Source organism: Sorex araneus, chromosome 9, assembly GCF_027595985.1.
Source record: "Sorex araneus isolate mSorAra2 chromosome 9, mSorAra2.pri, whole genome shotgun sequence".
NCBI lineage: Eukaryota > Metazoa > Chordata > Mammalia > Eulipotyphla > Soricidae > Sorex > Sorex araneus.
This window is the reverse complement of record NC_073310.1, coordinates 63,472,572-63,492,423: the sequence shown is the minus strand read 5'-3', so window position 1 is coordinate 63,492,423 and position 19,852 is coordinate 63,472,572. Positions and strand designations below refer to the sequence as shown.

Here is a 19,852-nt window from a genome sequence, read left to right as displayed (position 1 = left end):
GGGCGGGCATGTGGGTAGGTGGTGGACGGATGGGTAGGAAGAGGGATGGCTGAGTGGATGGTAGATGGTCGGATGGAAGGACGGATGGACAAGCGGGTGGATGGCTGGCTGGCAGGCGAGCAGAAGGACGGACGGGCAAATGGAAGGTGGCTGGGTGGGTAAGTGGATGGCTGCGGGGGTGGGTGGAAAAGCGGGTGGATGGGGAGGTGATGGCGGAGTAGGTGGATGGCAGAGCCGTGACGCTGGTGATAGGGAGGGCAGGGTAGGAGCCACCACCCCTTGCTACCATCCCTTTCTCTTATGGCAGCTGCCTAAAATTTAGAAATGGAAAGATAGAAGCTGGGAACTTCTGCCCCAATGAACAAAACATTGATACGTACACAGAGAAATGACACCATGGTCTGACAGCTTGCCACGCTTTTCTCTGTTTACTTAGCGCTTACGTAGAACTTTAACACAGACCGATTCACAAAGCATAAGTTTAATGACCTAATAGGACAGCTAACAGTTCCACCAGGATGTGGACAGAAACATTCTGGGACGTGATTTCGTTCTGAAATTTGAAAAGGCCAATGAGGCTCAAGAAGGTAAAAAGGAAAAAAAGAGTCTGCCCACGAGTGGCGGGAAATAGAGCACCAAGGCCAGTCTGTCCACTTGAAAGCCACCTTCAGAGCCCAGTTAGCAGAGAAGCGTGGATTCGAGAGCAAATGCCAGGTGTACTTCGACCGCCATCTTCAGCGTCGGCTCTGCCAAGGGGCAAACGTGTGGGAAGAACCACTTTCAGCGCCTGATCTCACTGGCTGCGGCTGATTCACTGTAGAGGGACAACGCTCGTAACAGTCCTTGAGGAAGGCACAGCTTCATTTGGCGGCGATTATTCTCGGGAACATTTGGCCACTCCGCTCTGTGTCCAGAGTCCGGGAGCAAAGCTGCCATTTCAAAGGGCTCCCTGTGTCCCAGCAGATGGGCCGTAAACTTGACCAGACTGTGCACGCTCTCCTCCACCCTCACCAGTTGAACGCATTAACTTTCCCTCCGTGGCCCATCTGCCTTTTCACACTTTCAAACACGTGCAACAGATGGTGGGTAACCAAGAGAGACAGATCAGCCGAGCAAGGAGCAAAATGCCTGGTCAGAGGCCAGTCCAGAGATGTCCACCTCCACCCTCAGACTGGGGGCAGTGCTTTCAATAACCACTCGAGCCCCGCTATCTTGCCAGCAGAGCAACAGCCCAGGTCTCCGAAAGAACAGGATACCACTGGCCCTGCCAAGGGAGACTGGTCAGGACGGTGAACTCGGGGGCCTTCTCAGAGTGGGGGCACAGATTCCCCCTCCGCCCGAAGGCACGGCATCCCACAGACAGATGCCCCAGCTGCCAACGTAGAAATGGCCAACAACACAACTGAATTTCATCCAACTGCCAAGCCAACATATTGCTCCAGGTTCTTAGTTCCTGGACCATGTGGCTGCAACACCTTAAAATTTCACAGAACTGTCAGCCCCGTCGGATCATGGCAAATTTGAAGGGAAGGTTGCACAGAAGCAAATGAAGCTCAGGGAGCCTGAGCAGTTACGCTGAAGGCTCATCGGGCACCGACCAGCACAGCGGATCCACAGACAGTGACTTCAGTCACACTCTGCGAGACAGAACAACTATCACCAATGGACTACAACTGATCGAAGGTCTGATCATTGCATGTGCTGTTCTGTAACAAACAATAGTGAGTAAACCTACGTGTGCCTGCAAGCAGGCAGGCTAGGCCGGCGGGTGGGGAGCTGGGGGTTGGCTATGCTGGTGGGGGGGTGGGTGTTGGCGCATTTAGGGTCTGACGCAACTGTACTGCCAACAACTTGGTAAATCACAGTGTTATAATAAAATAGAGTTAAAAACAGACCCCCTCACCCCCCAATACTCTCCACGAAACATGCCTGGGTTCTTCCATTCTCTCTTTATACAGGTAAATAATCACCTTGTGTGTTACCATAGCTGGAAAAACACTGGCCCTCATCGAGTGCTGCTGTTTCCCAAATATGGAATCACCACAGATTTCCTTACTATTTTGGAAGAGAGGGTTGTCTGTTTTTGGTCTGGGGGCTACCCCGTGGTGCTCGGGCTCTCCTGGCTCTGTGCTTAGGAATTGCTCCTCGCCGGTCTCAGGGGGACGTGTGTAATGCTGAGGATAGAGCCAGAGTAGGTCACAGGAAACACCTGAGCACTTTCTCTCTGGTCCCCATCAGAGATTCTCTGCTATGAGAAGGTACTGAGCACAGCTGTCCCTCTGACATGGAATGCTACCTCACACGAACTCCCCGTACCTCATGGCCTCCCCACCCTCACTGGCAAAAAAAAAAAAAAAAAAAAAAGGAGCAACCTGCAGTGCTCAGAGAATTGTTTCTTGCCACACCGGGTGCCACAAAGTGGCTTCTGAGGGTCTGTGGTCAGGAGTCAGACTGAACAGCCGGACCTCGGAAGCAAGCACATGTTCTCAATCTGGGCTGAAAACCCCCTACCTTTGGGAAAGTCTCTTCCCTTACTCTGAGTACCAGAGGGGTTATTTGTGCCACCAACTGGATCTGTGTAGCTGTCCCAGGAAGGCACAGTCGGGACGTGTAGACAATCCCCTGGGCATGCCAGGCTGGCTGTGACCCCCGAATGGGCCAACCACAGACTCCCGTGTGTGTACTCGGGGCCTCGCCACTCCATCCCGGCAGCTCCAGCCCCTGGGACAATGCACCAGGTACCCCAAAGAACGGGGCGGGGGAGCTGACAGGCAAGTTCTCTCCCCCAGCAGCTCCCGTGGAGCAACAGAAGGGGCGGAGATGCCCGCAGAAGCAGGTGAGCACTCTGAAACGCCCTGGCCTCATCTTCCCGCCGCAGCCACGGCTTCTGGGCCTGTCCATCCCTCCAGCCGCCCGCGACCCGCTCTCCACCCCTACAGCCGACCCCGACCCGCTCTCCACCCCTACAGCCGACCCCGACCCACTCTCCACCCCTACAGCCGCCCCCGACCCACTCTCCACCCCTACAGCCGCCCGCGGACCCGCTCTCCACCCCTACAGTCACCCACGGACCCGCTCTCCACCCCTACAGCCGCCCGCGACCCGCTCTCCACCCCTACAGCCGCCCGCGACCCGCTCTCCACCCCTACAGCCGCCCACGGACAGGCTCTCCCCCCCTACAGCCGCCCACGGACCCGCTCTCCACCCCTACAGCCGCCCCCGACCCACTCTCCACCCCTACAGCCGCCCCCGACCCGCTCTCCACCCCTACAGCCGCCCGCGACACGCTCTCCACCCCTACAGCCGCCTGCGATCCGCTCTCCACCCCTACAGCCGCCCACGGACCAGCTCTCCACCCCTACAGTCGCCCCCGACCCGCTCTCCACCCCTACAACAGCCCGCAACCTGCTCTCCATCCCTACAGCCGCTCGAGACCCGCTCTCCACCCCTACAGCTGCCCCCCGACCTGCTCTCCACCCCTACAGCCGCCCACGGACCCGCTCTCCACCCCTACAGCCGCCCCCGACCCGCTCTCCACCCCTACAGCCGCCCGCGGACCCGCTCTCCATCCTACAGCTGCCCGCGACCCGCTCTCCACCCCTACAGCCGCCCGAGACCTGCTCTCCACCCCTACAGCCGCCCCCGACCCGCTCTCCACCCCTACAGCCGCCCGAGACCCGCTCTCCACCCCTACAGCCGCCCGAGACCCGCTCTCCACCCCTACAGCCGCCCCCGACCCGCTCTCCACCCCTACAGCCGCCCCCGACCCGCTCTCCATCCTACAGCTGCCCGCGACCCGCTCTCCACCCCTACAGCCGCCCGCGGACCCGCTCTCCACCCCTACAGCCGACCCCGACCCGCTCTCCACCCCTACAGCCGACCCCGACCCGCTCTCCACCCCTACAGCCGCCCCCGACCCGCTCTCCACCCCTACAGCCGCCCGCGACCCGCTCTCCACCCCTACAGCTGCCCGCGACCCGCTCTCCACCCCTACAGTCGCCCCCGACCCGCTCTCCACCCCTACAACAGCCCGCAACCTGCTCTCCATCCCTACAGCCGCCCGAGACCCGCTCTCCACCCCTACAGCTGCCCCCCGACCTGCTCTCCACCCCTACAGCCGCCCGCGGACCCGCTCTCCATCCTACAGCTGCCCGAGACCCACTCTCCACCCCTACAGCCGCCTGCGACCCGCTCTCCACCCCTACAGCCGCCCGCGACCCTCTCTCTACCCCTACAGCCGCCCGCGACCAGCTCTCCACCCCTACAGCCGCCCGAGACCCGCTCTCCACCCCTACAGCCGCTCGCGACCCGCTCTCCACCCCTACAGCCGCCAACAGACAACACGGCAGCAGCGTGTACGACCCCGTCAATGACCCCAGCCTCCTGCACAGGAGCACGTGCGCCCGCAGCGTCCCTCCGCGGGCGCCGACACCACCCACACGCCCAGCCCCTAGCAGACCGGGTGTCTCGAGGCTCCTCTTTCACAACTGACCATCTCGGGATAAGCTCAGTGCGAATTCAAAGGTCCTGACTTTCTCACTGTCCAGAACTGTCTCTTTGTCTTTTAAAAAACGGTCATTTGAATGTGTGACAGGATTGAGACAATCACCAGGAAGGGTGAACGAAGGCCTCCCGAGGGACTTCTAGAAGCCGCTCAATCATTAAGCGATCCTGGCATTATTAAGAGATCCTGGCATTAATAAGCGATCCTGGCATTAATAAGCGATCCTGGCATTAATAAGCGATCCTGGCATTGTTGATCCTGGCATTAAGAGATCCCGGCATTGAGATCCAGGCATTAAAAGATCATTGTCATTAAAAGATGAACTCAAGCCCCTTCCACCTGGCGTGTGCATTGGGGTTCCTCTGAGAAGTGCAGCAGTAAAACAGTCTTAGCTTTGATTCGGCTATGTGTAAATATTGGACTCCGGAAAGTTAGGTTTGTTTTTCTCCCAATCTTTTCCCACTGAAACACATACACAATACATCAGGCTTATCTAGACACACACACACACACACACACACACACACACAAATACACACTCTCTCTCTCTCTCTCTCTCTCTCTCTCTCTCTCTCTCTCCCTCTCATTCACAACCACATACCAGCTTATCTCTCAGGAACATGATAAAGAGTATCTGCATAGCTGAACTCAATCATTATTCACTGAGGAGATAATCACGTCACGTGATGGACTTCCATAAGATATTTTTTACAAGTATGTATTAACACATTGTTGAAACAAGATATGCACAGAAAGATCAAAACTCACTTTTGATTCCTAAAGTATTCCATGCTCTTCGAAAACAATGCCATTAGTGTCTGGAAAATGAAGTGTGTGAACTATGTGTCTAAGTATTTAACATATGTAATTCTACTTAAGATATACACATTTATGTTTATCTATCTATATATGTATATATGTGCACGCATATATAAATCTGTCCACCAAAATGGCTAAAATTTAAAGCACACTAAATGTTGTGAGACTATGAAACAAAAGAAATTCTCACTGACTACTGGATGGGAGCATAGAAAGATGCAACCAATTAAAGGAAAGTCTAGGGGCTTCTTTGCTCACTGCACGCCCAGCAATCCCACTCCTGATTTTCCAGTGCTGATTTCTCCAAAGCAAGAAAGTTTTGTTTTCAAACAACAACCTTCATTTTTAAAAGATGTTCAGAGGAACTCTATTTACAATAGTCACAAAATAAGAAACAATTTGTGTCTACCAAGGGGCAAATGAATAAACCAAGCGTAGAATGCATGAAATTGGCGGAATTGTATTCTGCAATGTGAAAAACTAAATCCATTAAGGACAGACAATAATTATGGATGAGGTTCAAAAAAATTATTGTGGATAAAATAGGGGGTAGAGTCCATACTTTCTGAGACCATTTATATGACATTCTAGAACATGCCCTGAACCCCACCATATGATGCTGGAGAGATTCAGACAGCATTTGCAGACTGGGTTTGATGTGGGGAGTTGCTGAGAGTCCTGAGCTGGCGTTCTGAAGCGATGGAAGTTTTCTGTCTCTCAATAAGATGCGGGGTGGCACAGGTGTGTGTTTTTGCTGACAGAGTCTTGTGTAATGTCTTGTATGTAAATTTTTCTGTGACAAAAGAAACTGGAATAAATACTGAACCCTAGTGAATGACACGCCTGCTGCTGAGTGCTGAGAAAAGGGCACTGGTATCAGAGAAATTCGTAAATGCTCTGAAAAATGATGGTGGAAGGAGACGAAGGTGGGGGATCTGGTACGCACGTACTACAGTGAACACGGGAAACGCTAGTTGTAAGATCTCTGTGGTGAGTCTGGGCCCTCGCTATAAAATCCTTTCAACGATTTTGTATGGTCAAACATTTTTGTGAAATAAGAATTAGGAAAAAATATAAACCAAACAACAACCAAACCTGTTGTAGTCTCATCACAACATCATGTAAACATTAATTCCCAGGGGGCTGCTATATAAAGCATTTGCCATGTTTGTGAGACACTGGGTTTGATCTATAGCATCACAAAATGAAAATTTTATTTAATTCTCAAGCCTAGAGGAAGTAAGAAAACTTGTTCTTCAGGATGAAAAAGACTAGCCTTTTGCCAGTAAGTTCAAATACCAAATAAATACTGGCAGTTCACACTTTGGAGTGGATAAAACCCTCCCTGGCGCCCAGAGACCGAAGGACATCTGGCTCTGCTTTTCCGAGAGTGAACACACCACAAAGACTTCCACCATCAGCCCCGCTTGCCAGCCCCGCTGCCTGCTCCCCACTGCTGGGCCCAGACCAGTTCCCCTCAAGGGAGAGAGACAGTCTTCCAGACACTAATGGGCTTTGAATGCCAGTCAGAAGCTTCTCCCAAGCTCAGCAGGGTGGAGCCCTAAGTCCCCCCCTGCTCGCCTGGACCCTGGGGGGCCCTCGGGCTGTCGGGTGGCTCTGCATCACTCGCACACATCTGGATCCGACACAGCAGCAGCACCCAGCGTGGCTTGCCAAGGGCTCTCAGGCTGCTGCCCCGGGGCACCACGGCCCCTCTGAGAAGGCCCCGGCCATGAGGGGGTCTTGGTGCGGGTGGGGAGGAGGCCCCAAGGATCAGCATTTCTCCAGCCTAAGGATCTACTGCACGAAGCCTAGATCACACGGTGGATTTGAACCCTTCCCCGTGGCTCTGGGCAAGTGGCTTGGGCACTGTGGGCAACTCACAGCCTTTTCCCACAGCCTGAGAAGGAGGCGGTAGCTCTGTAGCAGCATCCGCCCGGGTGCTGGGCGTGTGCCCTCCTGATTCACCTCTGCCTGGCCGGGGAGGGATGCGCTCGGCTGAGCTCGCGGGCTTCACGCTGGGGCTACAGAGATTTCACGCACTCGGGGCACTCGGGGGCATCATGGTCTGGGGTCGGGGAGTGGGGGACAAACAAAATGCTCTCAGGAGCCTGGAACCAGTATCACCCCTGAGAATGTGGCGTGTCCTGGGGAGAGGCCACAGGCAGCCTGTGGGCCACAGAGGCCCAGGGAATCCCGGCTCTGGTGCTGGTTCATAACGGCCCAGACAGGGCGCCCCTGTCAGCTGCCTGTGGCCTGTCTGCGATATGCCATAGCCATGAACAGGGTTGCAGACACCACGGGACGTTGGCAGAAACAAAGGTGCCATGTCTGTTCTAAGAACTCGCTCAGAGAACACCCACAGAGACCTCTGCCATCCCCAACATACAGAGGGCAGGGAAATTGGCCTCTCAGCCCCTCCTGCACTGGACATGGGGCACCCAGGATCTGCACTGTGGCTGTAGGAGGCAGGGTGAGCCCCCCAAAGACACTCCCCTCCCCCACCACACACATACACGCCACTATGTTAGGTGAAGTGGCAATAAGGGAAGCAAAGGTGATGACACTGCTGACTCGTTTTCCAAGATGACACAGGAGGTCCCAATCTAACCCCAGGAGTCAGACAGGTGCCAGCCTGGGCCGGAAACAAGGGTCAAGGGCTGGAGCAAGCACACGCTTTGCATGGCAGGAGGCCTCGGTTCAGTCCCCAGTATGGTCACTCCCCTGAGCAGTGCCCGGGTGCCCTCCCCCACCCAGCACTGCAGGGTGTGGCCCCAAGTAAAACAGCAATCAGACAAGCCCTCAGACCCAGAAGACTTTCTGATGTTGGAAAGCCCAGAGAGCACGTGAACCCCAGCACAGGACGCCGAGGGGAAGGTGATGGGTGTGGGGAGTCAGTGAGAGGAGAGCGTCCTCACGAGCAGCCCGAGGAGAGACAGGATGAGCTTCATCCCGGCTTATGCCATATGAGCTCCCAGGGAAAGACCAACACCTACCTCTTCCCATCTCCCTGTGCTTCCGGAAGCCCGGCAGTCCTGCCCACAAACTGCCTCTGGCGCCATATAAGCTCATTAATGGCATGGCCCAGAGACTTACAGACAAATTTCGGGAGAGAGCCACAATCTGCAGAGATATCTCCAAGACCCCAAAGTCACCATCCAGTTAAAAATTTAACTCCAGATCTATCATCCTATTTAAAATTTCAGAATTCCCGGAGCAGGCGGCCACATTTGCAGCCACATGACATCTCATTTCTAAGCCACTGATGCACCAGAAGTGGCACACTACACTTGATGAGGTGTAACGTAGAAAGCAACCGCTCTCCTTCAAAAAAATGTTACCACACAAGGCCCAATCTGGAACAGTGTTTTTAGTAACCCCTTGCACAAGAGCTTAGTGTCTCCAGGGTGAGATACAACAATCTTCACACACTTTCCTTGAAGGAAGTCTTTTTGGATCACTTTTAGCAAATTATTCATGACAAGCAATACAAAATAAATTATTTAGGATCTGTCCTTGGAGCAGGCATGGGTGGTGGCGGGAAAATTCAAAATAATAGTGGGACGGTGGTGGGACTGGTGTTGGAATATTGAAAGTAATAAATTATTGTGAACAACTCTATTTAAAAAAAAAAAGACCAGTGCGTGTGAATCAGGGGCAGCTCTCCACCAGCCCCTGCATGCCTGTGTGGGAACTGGGCTTCCTGGGCCCAGACCCACAGGACGTGAGCGTTTATGGCCTGAAGACACCGGGCCAGAATCTTCTGTTCCACGAGAACAAATGGACTAGCAAGCCACCTTGTCCCTTCCCTTCTTTTTTGTAGGATCTGTATCCCAGCAATGCACTCCTCCAAATTATTAATAACATATTAATGGCTGGCTGTACATTATGTCAATAGTCAATGGGCAGATATTAAATTTTTAAATCATAAAATAGTTCATTCTAGTGTTTTGGTTATCTGTTAATAAAAATTTCCATTAGAAAATGCTTCTCACTGACCTTCTCTGGGGGAGGAAGGATGCAAGCCGGGCCGTGGAGGAAGCAAACCACAACCACACACGCTAGCGGAAGGGAGAAGGGAAGGAAGGACATCACTGACAGTGGGCTGATGTCGCCATTACTAGAAATCAGAAGGCTTGCCAGAGTTACCTCTCTGCCCGGGGCACTGCCAGGAGAGAGCCCCTAGCACAGAGCCAGGGGTGGCCCCTGAGCACTGCCATGTGGCCCGAAACTACCCCTACCCCCAAAAAAGAACCCAAACCAAACCACTTCCTCTATACAAATTCAATCCTTCTTTTGCTATTCAAATTTTGACCTCAAAAAGGTAAGCCTAAGCAACTGAAACAATGATCATCTGGGCAGCTGTCCTCCTTCAATAAGCCCACGCGTGTCTCCTCGATGGGGCAGGGCTTAGAGCAAAACAGCAAAGGGGAATCGCTCAGAAGTGCAATGCTACTTCCAAGGGGTCTTTTCCAAAGCCCTTTCCCCTACACCACTGAGGGCTTCCCACAGTCCCCAGGGTCTTGCCAGCTCTAACATGTATGTCTATGTTATATGCAAAATCCAGGGGTCAAGACATTTGATAAGCATATCAAATGCCTACGTAATCTCCCCCATGGGAGTTTTCCTCAATCATTTCTGAAATTATTCAGAACTTTAACATGGGAATCACCTGGACACCGATATTCTTCAACTGATGCAATTGCCGCTAAAAATATCTAATGACCCTAAAAATCCCACTCATCTACCTGTATGCCCTGGAAACCCTGCGTGGTGCTTGTGTTGCTTCCACACTCCAAAGCCAGGCTTTCTATGCTCCTCTGTAGATAAACCTTTGAAAATGTAGAAATAAGCATCAGAGGCAGCCGTAAGGAGACTGTGACACAGAGTAGGTGCCCATCCTCAGAGACTCCTGGCCCTTGGCCTTCCCCCTGCAGCCTCTCCCTGCCTCTGTCTGGGAGGATCTTCACAGGAAGAACAGGAGCGTCTGGATCATCTGAGAACTTTTCCCATGGGCAGAGCCTTAATTCGAGCAGCTCCGCAAAGTCTCTTTTGCCAGGAGAAATAGGAGGATCATGGGTTCCAGGGACTGGGCTCTGGGTGTCCTTGGGGGACATCCTTGCACCTGCCTGGGCTAGCTAAAGAGAACCTGAGCTTTTATCCTGTCTCAGTCTGGGTTTCCTCAGCTCCTGAACAAGGACGAGAACTTGGCCTCCTGGTGCCTTCTGGTGCACGGGAAATGCCTCTACCTTTGGCTGGAGCGACAGTACAGCAGGCAGGGCATCTGCCTTGCACGCAGCCTAACCCAGGTTCAATCCCCGGCATCCCATATGGTCCTCCAAGCACCACCAGGAGTAAGTCCTGAGTGCAGGGCCAGAAGTAACCCCTGAGCATCTCCAGGTGTGACCCCAAAAGCCAAAATCATTGCCTTTACTTGATCTCAGGATACTTGCATAAACGCTTCTGCTGCACTGCTGACCAGACACGTGACAAAGCAGAGCCAGGAGCTCAGGGGACACGGGGGCCTGAGTCTGGGCGCTGGAGAACTGAGGAGCACAGGCGGCCGGAAGGGGAGCATGTGGGGACCACACTGCCCCGAGCTGGCATGTCCATGAACTCGCAGGAGATGCTCAGAACTACAGCCCAGGCCCAAGGCAGAGAAAGGCGAGCTGGAGGCAGCCCCCGAGCGGGGTCCACAGATGCAATCGCACAGATGAAGGTGTTCCGCAAGGGCATGCAGAAGCGAGAAGGAACCAACATTTGGGTCAGAATTGGCTTGGAGAGAAAAACGGAAGGGGTCGTTCATTTCACTCAAGGGTCGAGCTGAGAACGGCTTCCATGCCAAGGACCCGCTAAGAACACCGTTTCCTTCAGCGCCCTTTCATCCTGGCCAGGGCTGCGGGAGGCAGCCTCTTGTGAGAGCCTTAGGACCCCGTTTCTCTGGAGCCCGTCACCGACAGGAGCACTGGCTGGATGCTGACTCAGCCGCTCACGCCAGGAAACCTACCGTGAAACCCTTCTAAAGTGGCTAATTGCCTCACATTTTGCAGACGCACTGGTTCAATTTCCCAAGCGATGCTTCGCTTCAGGTAGGGCACGCGGTTGGGCGAGACTCTAGAATTTCTTTTAAAGGACTGTTATTTTACAAAACAAATCTGTCTATTCAGAGTGCTAGGACGTCATTCGAGAAATTCATCTAGGGCTATGCTTGCTGGAGAGAGGCGGATGGGGTGCAAACCGTATGTGGTCTTTGAAAGTCCAGAAGACAAATTTGGTGAAATCAAGCAAAACTGACTTGTTTTCCACAAATGAGACTCAAGTCACATTAACGAATATAAGTAAATTTCCCGCAAACCCAGAGCACCAGAGCGAGCGACTACTGCAGAATGAATTCTTCTAGATCCCTAACCCGCTCCGATGCCTTCCCTCCAACTATGCTCATCTACCTTATTTCCACGTAGTGTTTCTCAGGAAGAAATAGTTACCAAAACCACTAAGTTTATATCCACAATAATAAAATGCATGGTTAAGACTGACAGAGACAAGAGTCATTTGTTGAAAATGAAGAGTTTATTTATTTATTTATTTATTTATTTATTTGCTTTTTGGGTCACACCCAGCGATGCTCAGGGGTTACTCCTGGCTTTGCACTCAGGAATTGCTCCTGGCAGTGCTTGGGGGACCATATGGGATGCCGGGGATCGAACCAGGTCGGCCGCGTGCAAAGCAAACGCCCTACCCGTTGTGCTATCGCTCCGGCCCCTGAAGAGTTTATTTAGCCACAGAAAGTCCTTTCATCTGTAAGCTATTGGTCTAAAGATCCCACGATGCTTTTTTGGGTGGGGATTTTAAAGCTAACAAACGGTAAGCTTTACGAAGTACCATAGGACCCGGCTGAAGCCATAATACAGAGGATAGGACAGCTTGCTCTTTGTAAGTTGGGGTCAGACTTGGCTCCGAGGGAAACCGGAAGAGCCAGCCGGAAGCATCCCTGAGTCTGGAGCCAGGGGTGATCCCAGAGCTGGCCAGGAGTGAGCTCTGAGCTCCAAACCAAAACCAAGTCCCGCAGGACAGATACAAACAGGACATTAAAAAGCACTTCCTGCAATCATTTCAAAGAGTGGGCCTGAGATTCCCTAGAAGGTTCGTGGCTTCCTCCAGGCTGTTCTCACACCAGACTTCCAGGAACATCCCCCTGTGTGTCCCCAGGGGGTGAGACCTGAGCTGGGCTTCCCTCACTGGGGCCTGAGAATAAAGTCTGCATGCGTCCTACCGCCACGCACTCCCCTCGGCCCCTTCAGAGACCTCACATCCTGCATCGCCTTTCCTCGGAGCACTGTGTCCGAGTTGAACTCTGGCCAAGAACAGAGCTCTTGAGGGGCAAGAGACAGCCACGCGTGCACCTCGAATGTTAGGACAGATTGTAGCCTTCCGGAGGTGGGCAAAAAAGCAGTCACAGCCTTGCCAACTGCCTCGTGCCCCAATAAGGAACAGCAAAAATAAAGATCCTACCCTCTGCAGTCAGCCCGCCGGGCCCGACCCGGCCCTGACCTTCCCTCTGGCACACAGGCTGCACGGCCCAGCCCCGGCTCTGCAGAGCACATCTGTGTGGCTGGTTCCCTGCCAGGGAGGCCCCTCTCCGCTCCGCAGCGGGCTCCACACACTGCCTTATAAGAGGTGGAAAAAAAGTGGGGGGGGGGGGAATAAGTCCACTGTGTTTCCACACAATTCCAGGGAGGAGAAAAGCAGACATTATACACACTTCCTATGCCGCTGAGGACATTTATAGAGGAAAACACTTTCGTATTCCAGGGCTGGTTCAGATTCGTGTGGAACCCAGCAAAGCCTCCCCCTCCCCACGGCAAACCTCACATTCTGCAGCTGTTGCTCTGCTCTCTGCCATTAAAGAGCCATTCAACAAGGAAAGGATTTGGTCCCGGTTATCTCGCCGGAACAGTGTGTGGCTTTGCTCTGTCCCAGACTCTCGAGCAGTTCTTAAGGCATTTCTAAGAGGTGGCAAGCCCCCTTCCCCCTCCCCCGCTTTCTAGTGACATTTCCTACAGGAAGAGCAGCCTCCAGCACGGGTATGGAGCTCTCAGAATTCAGGCTGAGCCCCCAGGACACAGCACTGCCCCAGCGGGCACAGGACCCACCGACACCTTCTCTCCACCCACTCAGCACTGGGTAGAAAGCAGCCTGCCGTGTCTCCCCACCTGCGTGTGCCCCAGGACAACAGAAAAGATAAGCCTTAACACTGCGCTAAGAAACTAGTCTAGATGGTTTTAAGAATGAGGGGGAGTGACCTTGTGCAGTCAAAGGGGAAAAAAACACACACAAAGCACGGCCTTGCCATGGCATCAGCTGAGAAGCAAGAAGTCAGGATGTGACACCCTCCCTGCCTGCTGGCGGAGCTCCTGGTCGCGACCCTAAACCACCATTTCCCCTCCAAGGAGGGGCACCACGCAGGGATGAGGGAATATTCCCAGGAGCCTTTTCCGGCTCGCTGCCTAGCCGAGATCCTCCAATCCCTGACACGAACATCTTCCTGGAGGGGACCAGTATCCACCCACTCCACTGACTGTTCCAGTTCTGTGACCCAATCTGAGATTTTAACAGCAGGAACTGTGGCCTTCACCCTACACTGATTCGTTCTTTTCATGGCCATTTTTTTTTTTTTCCAACACAAGGCCAGCTTTCCCCTCCTCAGCATGCCTGAGCTCCAATGTTTCTCTCCTCCGGCCCATTTCAAGTGCAAAACCAAACTGCAACCTGGTTCTCTGGGACCAAGTGCCTGGCTGAGGCACAAATATCACATTCATTGAAACGGCTGACTCAAAGAGCACTCCAGTATTAATGAATGAGGCTCGGATTCAACGTCAGTGACCTAGCCTCCCAAACACTCCTTTCCCAGCCTTAGAGAAACGCCGATGATCTTTTTGGGTACCTTGTCAATGTCACCCCCTCCACCATAAACAGGATTAAAATGATACACAATCCGTAAGGGTCATATTATACTCTGGCTGCAGAAACGGCCAGCTTGCAAGATTCTAGCAAATGGTACTGCGGGGCCCAGGGCAGTAGCGAGGAAAACGCTCAGTTCAACATGTACAAAATAAAAGGACCTCTGATGACACGGGGGCCCTCTTTCCACGAGGTCTCACCATGTGGCACGGGGGGCCCATCCAAGGGGTTCCTGCTCATACACCCCGGGTTCTGAACATCTGCTCTAAGGGGAGGGGGGATGAACCCGAGCAAGGCAGGGTGCAAGCAAAGGAAGCTGACTCCCGGCGCCCCCCTCGTCCTGTCCGCGCGGGCACGTCACGGGGCACCCCCTTTCCCGGGAGGAAGGACAGAGGCATGAAATCCGGGGTTATCTGCTGGGAAACCGCCCAGGAGGAGGCTCCGCCTGGGTGCCCGCCGCGGCCCAGCTCACGCCGGGAGGCAGCCAAGGCGCCCCCCGATTCCCACCCCGCACACGCGTGCCCCAAACGGCTTCGGGGGGCTTCCCGCATGAATTCTTCTCCAAACACAAAAGCCAGCCCCGCGGCCCGCCCCCGCCCCCGCCGTCCTCCGTCCTTGGCGGCCGGGGCTGCCAGGCGCATTTGCAGAGGCCAGCGAGGAGACAAAAGGCCGAGCCGGCGACACCCAGACCTGGCCACGATGGGTTTTTCTCTCCACGGTGGTCGCGGGGGCTTCCCGGGGCCAGCGGCTGCCCCTCGGCGGGGGTGACCCCGGGGCCGCGGGGCAGCCCCCCTGCGGGCCCGGGAACAGACATCGCCCCGGAGGGGCGGTGGGGAGCGGAGAGGGAAGGAGACCCCGAAACTTTCCCGAACTGCGGCAGGCCGGCGGCCCGAGGGTCCCGGGGCGCCCACCCGGGAGGGGCACCCCACCCCCACCCCGGCGTCGCGGCGGGCCCCCTCGGCCGCCACCACGAAAGGGCCGCGGGACCCCGGCGCCAGGGGACGGCGGGCGGCGGCGCCCCCCGGCCGGCTCCGAGGCCGCGGCCCTGCGGGGAGCGGGACGGGCCCGCGCGCCCCCCGCCCGCGCCCCCCGGCCCGGCCCCCGCCGCCGCGCGCGGCCCGGAGCGGCGCCGCCCCCTCGGGGCCGGGTGGGCTCGGGCGCCGCCGCCCCGCGACGCGGCCCACACAAAAGCCCGCGGGGCGCCCGCACACGCACCTGGGGCTCGCGGCGTCCTGCTCCGCGCCGTCCCGACGTGGCAGCCCAGCAGGCACAGCAGCAGCGCGGCCGCCCCGCGCATCTCCGCGCCGCGGGGGCTCCCCCGCGCCCGGGCTCGCGGGCCAGCGGCGCGTCACGGCCGGCCCCACGCCGCGCCCCGCTCCACGCGCCCGCCCGCCGCGCCCGGAGCCGCCCCGAGAGCCGCGGCCGCCGCGCCGGGCCCCCGCCGCGCCCCGCGCCCCGCGCGCCCCCTGCCGGCCGCCGCCACACGCACACGCACACGCACACGCACCCCGGGCGGCCGCGCCGCGCGCCCCCGCCGCCGCGCGCGCCCCCGCCGCCGGCCGCGCGCTCCAGGCTGCTGCGCGCCCCCGCCGCCCCATCCCGCGCGTCCCCGCCGCGCGCGCCCCCGCAGCCCCATCCCGCGCGCGCGCGCGCGCCCCGAGCCCCGCCAGCCCGCAGCGGGGACGACGGACGCACCTGCCCGGCCCGCCCCCGGCCCGCGCACCTGGCACGCGGGAGGGTGTGGGCGGGCGCGCCCGCGGCGGGGACACGCCTTCCTGCGGCGGTTCAGGACTCCGGCCCCCTCGGTGGCGGCGACACGCGCCTTCCACGTCCAGGCCACAGGCCCGCCGAGCCCGTCGTGGCGTGGAGGGCTTTGTGTGCCGTCCTGGAGGTCTCCAGGGGGAGCGGACGGTGTCCGGAAGGTTCTGGCCGGGTCCAGGGGAAGTCCGGGAATTTATAAACACGGACACACACCCTCGCAGGGACGTTTTCTTGGCAGGCTGACTCCACCCCCACCTCGCGCCTCCCCTCATCTCACCCCCGCCTCCCCGGAGGCTTTGCTACCCTGTTACCCCCCCCTTGCAGATGAGGAAATAGAGGCTCACTTGGGTTAGGCGCCTGGAGTCAGTTGGCCTGAGAGGCAGTACAAGGGGTAGGGCGCTCGCCTGGCACCCAGCTGACGGAGGGTCACCCCCAACACCCTAGACTGTCCCCGGAGCATCGCCAGGGAGTGATGAGAACCCAGAGCGCTACTGTGATCCAAAGTCTAAAAGAAAAAAAGCAAACCCACAAGGCCAGCAGGCTTGCTTAGGCGGGGTACACGCCGGCCACACCCAGGCCGGCCACACGCCCACTTCTCCCTCTCCTGCTCCCCCCACCACGAAACCTTCAACCCTCCCAGCTTCTAGGCACCCCTGCCTCCCACCTGCACCTTTGTGAGCCTAAATTTAGACCCAGGTTGTGAGAAACCCAGGCAGCCTGCCCTCTGGGGAGGCACTTTCTGTAACACTTCAGTCAGCGGCGAGGGCCGCAAAGGAGCAGGGATGGTCATACCCCGAGAGACAGTTTGGTGGGAACCAGCAGGTTCTCCTCACCAGGATGGCTCCTGAGAGGGTCCGATGTGCTCACGTCACCTCCCAAGAGACGGAGGCGTGCAGCCCCTTCTGAAACGGCTCATTCCATCTGGCAAGGAGGCGCTGCGGTCAGGGGGTTTGCAGACAAAGGCAGCCAAAGTAACGACAATAGTCAAGACCCCCGTCATCCTTGGGAGGCGGCCTGGTGTTCCTGCAAAATTCCGTTCCTGGGAGTGGAAGGAACGAAGGAAAATAACTCAAGGAAACTTTTATTTAATGTAAACTACTCTCCCTGGACTGGGAGGGTCCAGTTTTGTCGAGAAAATATAACAGGCTCCGTGGTCCTCAGATCAGAAGAGAGAGCAAGAACTCAAGATTTTCTCTCCCAGCTTTCCGCCAAGTATAAATTCCAGGGAACTGGACCCAGCTTCCTGTGTCCAGATTGTTTGGAGAATCTAATCCAAGTAATGGTCTGCATCTGGCTAACAGTTCCCCGTGAATGACTACTGCGCCAGGATCGACACTCTGGTTTGGATCCAGTACTATGTCGTCATCGAAGAGGGAATGTCGTCACCAACAGAGGGAATTTTGGGTGGTGATGAGCAGCTCCTACTAGAGAGTTCTGGAACTTTCAGAACCCATCCACTTGGATGGGAATCTGGACTATGAATGTTCAGCACCGTGGTTATGGTTACTATGTCCGACCAAAATTTCTGTGGGTGAAGTTTATGTACATTGTAGCAAGATGCCTGAGTGTGGTTGTCCAGCTGTCTCAGGAAGCAGAATGGTTAAATACTTGCCACTGAGCACACACAGGAGGAGACTTGCTCCAAAGTGTAAAGTGCTGGACTCGCCCGCCCCCAACCTTCCCTGCTCAGGTAGGTGGTTGTTAATTTCTCGGCGGGAGGCAAGGAAAGCACAGAGACTGCTAAATCACACTTAGGAGCGGTCTTCCCAGAATTACATAACAACCAAGCACCCGGCCTTCTCTAGAGGAATAAAAGAATCAGGTTTACCTTGTCCCTGTTTCAATCCCGGTGTTCCCCCTTAGTTCCTGGGTGGTGGGAAGTCCGGGTTGGGGAAGGAGGCAGGCTGAACCCGGGCGAGCCAGAGGATGCTCTCCTAGAACTTCTGTCCTCTTCAAACCTCACACCGCCGTCTTGGAAGAAGTCATGCTCATTTGAAACCAGAAGTTGCCTGACTCTGCAGCATGTGATTTCAATGTGCAAGTCCTTGTGCCCAAAGCAGAGAGGCCACAGGCAGACTTTTTCCTGCCTGGATTTTCCTGAGACCTTGATCCCTGGGGCTCTGTGTCAAGGTTTCTTAGTCCAAGCAGATTTGTTCTATTGAAGTCTTTCCTGATGTCGGGGCTGGGAGGGGGTGGGGAGGGACATTATAATGGTCTGAATCAACTTCAAGGGGGCCGGGTTCTTCCTTCCCCCCTTTCTCCAGGTGCCTCCCCTCACCCCCACCGCCTCCTCATCCTTGCCCCCTCCCCCCACCTAGAAGCTGCTGGAAACAGCAGATTCAGGAGGCTGGTCCGGGTCAGGAAATGCCTCGTGCACAGTCCCCTCTTCTGTTGGTCGATGTGTTTGTTAGATAAACTGCAGCCATGGCTTGGGGGTGATAAGAGCCCAGCATTTCCTCTCAGCCCATCTGCCATCCGTCTGATAAAAGGAAAAAGGGCTGGGGAGAGAGACTGCGGGTAAGGCACTTGCCTTGCACTCAGCAGACCCCGGTTTGATCCCTGGCACTGCGTCGGGTCTCCCAAGGACTGTCAGGAATGCTCCCGAGCACAGAGCCAGGAGTAAGCCCTGAGCACCACCACGTATGACCAAACTCCTCCTGAAACCCCTTCCCCTGCCCCAACCAAAAAAAAAAAAAAAAAGGAAAAAAGGAAAAAAGAAAAGAAATGGGCAGATGAAGAAATCGCTGGTGATGTGCTGCTTATAGAACATAAACACCCTCACTTTTTCTTCTTCGCTATTTTTTGGTTTTGTTTTGTGGCCAGGCATGGGGATTACTCCTGGCTCTTTGCTCAGGGATCACTCCTAAAAATCAGTGCTCGGGGGACCTTCTGGGATGCCTAGGATGGAGCCCAGGTCAGACTGTGCAAGGCCAGCGCCTTTCCCGCTGTGCTCTCTCTGCCCCCCACTTTTCCATCTTTGGTGTATCTGCACCCCTATGCCAAACCACATGGTTCTTCGTAAGATCTCTCAAGACATCACTCCCTTTTCTTCTCTGGAAACCTCCTTTTCCTCCTTCAGGTTCTCAGCGAGGAGAGAAAGTGGCAGTTGACGGAGGAAACCCCCAGCGATCTAGTGCAGGTGGGAGGGGGAAGGGGAGCAGCCCCTAGGTTGCCTTGGGGAGAGTAGGAGGATGCGCGTATCTTTCCTGGCCACCAGCCCCGGCCTGGTGGAGGTTGGTGCCGAACGGTGGGTCTCAGACTGTGATGGCAAAGGCCATGTGCAACGCTTTGCTTGGGGGACCCACAGCGATGAGAGGGGCCGGGACACACGGCTGGTTCTTCGTGGTTGGAAGGGCCCCCAGAGGCAGGCAGTTCTGTGAGAACCTGGTTGCTGGTAACACATGGCGGGTCCCTATTTTTCTCTTCGGACAAGTTGGTTCTCTTGCCTCAAAAAGTGTTTATCTCACCCATGTGCCGGTTCATTTACTGAATTACTGTTTTCAAGACCCGAAACCCTCAGGAGGAAGTGAGTATCGAAAGTCAACCTTCTAACCAGAAGAAACATCTATTTGTGATGATAATCAAATCTGTCTTCAGACACCTGAGATGTCTTTTTTTTTTTTTTTTTTGGTGAGGGGAGCGTACAACTGACAGTGCTCACTGGGGACATTTCCAGTGGTGCTCGGGGACCATGCAGTGCTGGGCTTGCGACCTGAGTCAGCCACATGTGAGCAAACCCCTTAACCTGTGTCCTATTTCTCCCATTCCATCTTTGAATGCTTGGGACGGGTATCAAGAGAGAAGGGG

General features: G+C 55.7%; 1 protein-coding gene across 2 annotated transcripts in view; it reads right to left on the bottom strand.

The window, feature by feature from the left end:
• The window catches only part of FAM171A1 (family with sequence similarity 171 member A1), a 65,649-nt gene extending 49,968 nt beyond the window's left edge, over nt 1-15,681 (bottom strand). For both annotated transcript variants that reach the window (XM_055146720.1, XM_055146721.1), the window contains exon 1: nt 15,500-15,681. In XM_055146720.1, coding sequence (XP_055002695.1) covers nt 15,500-15,581 — 82 coding nt within the window. In that variant the 5' untranslated portion in view covers nt 15,582-15,681. The remainder of the gene's footprint in view (nt 1-15,499) is intronic.
• Between the last annotated feature and the right edge of the window lie 4,171 nt (nt 15,682-19,852).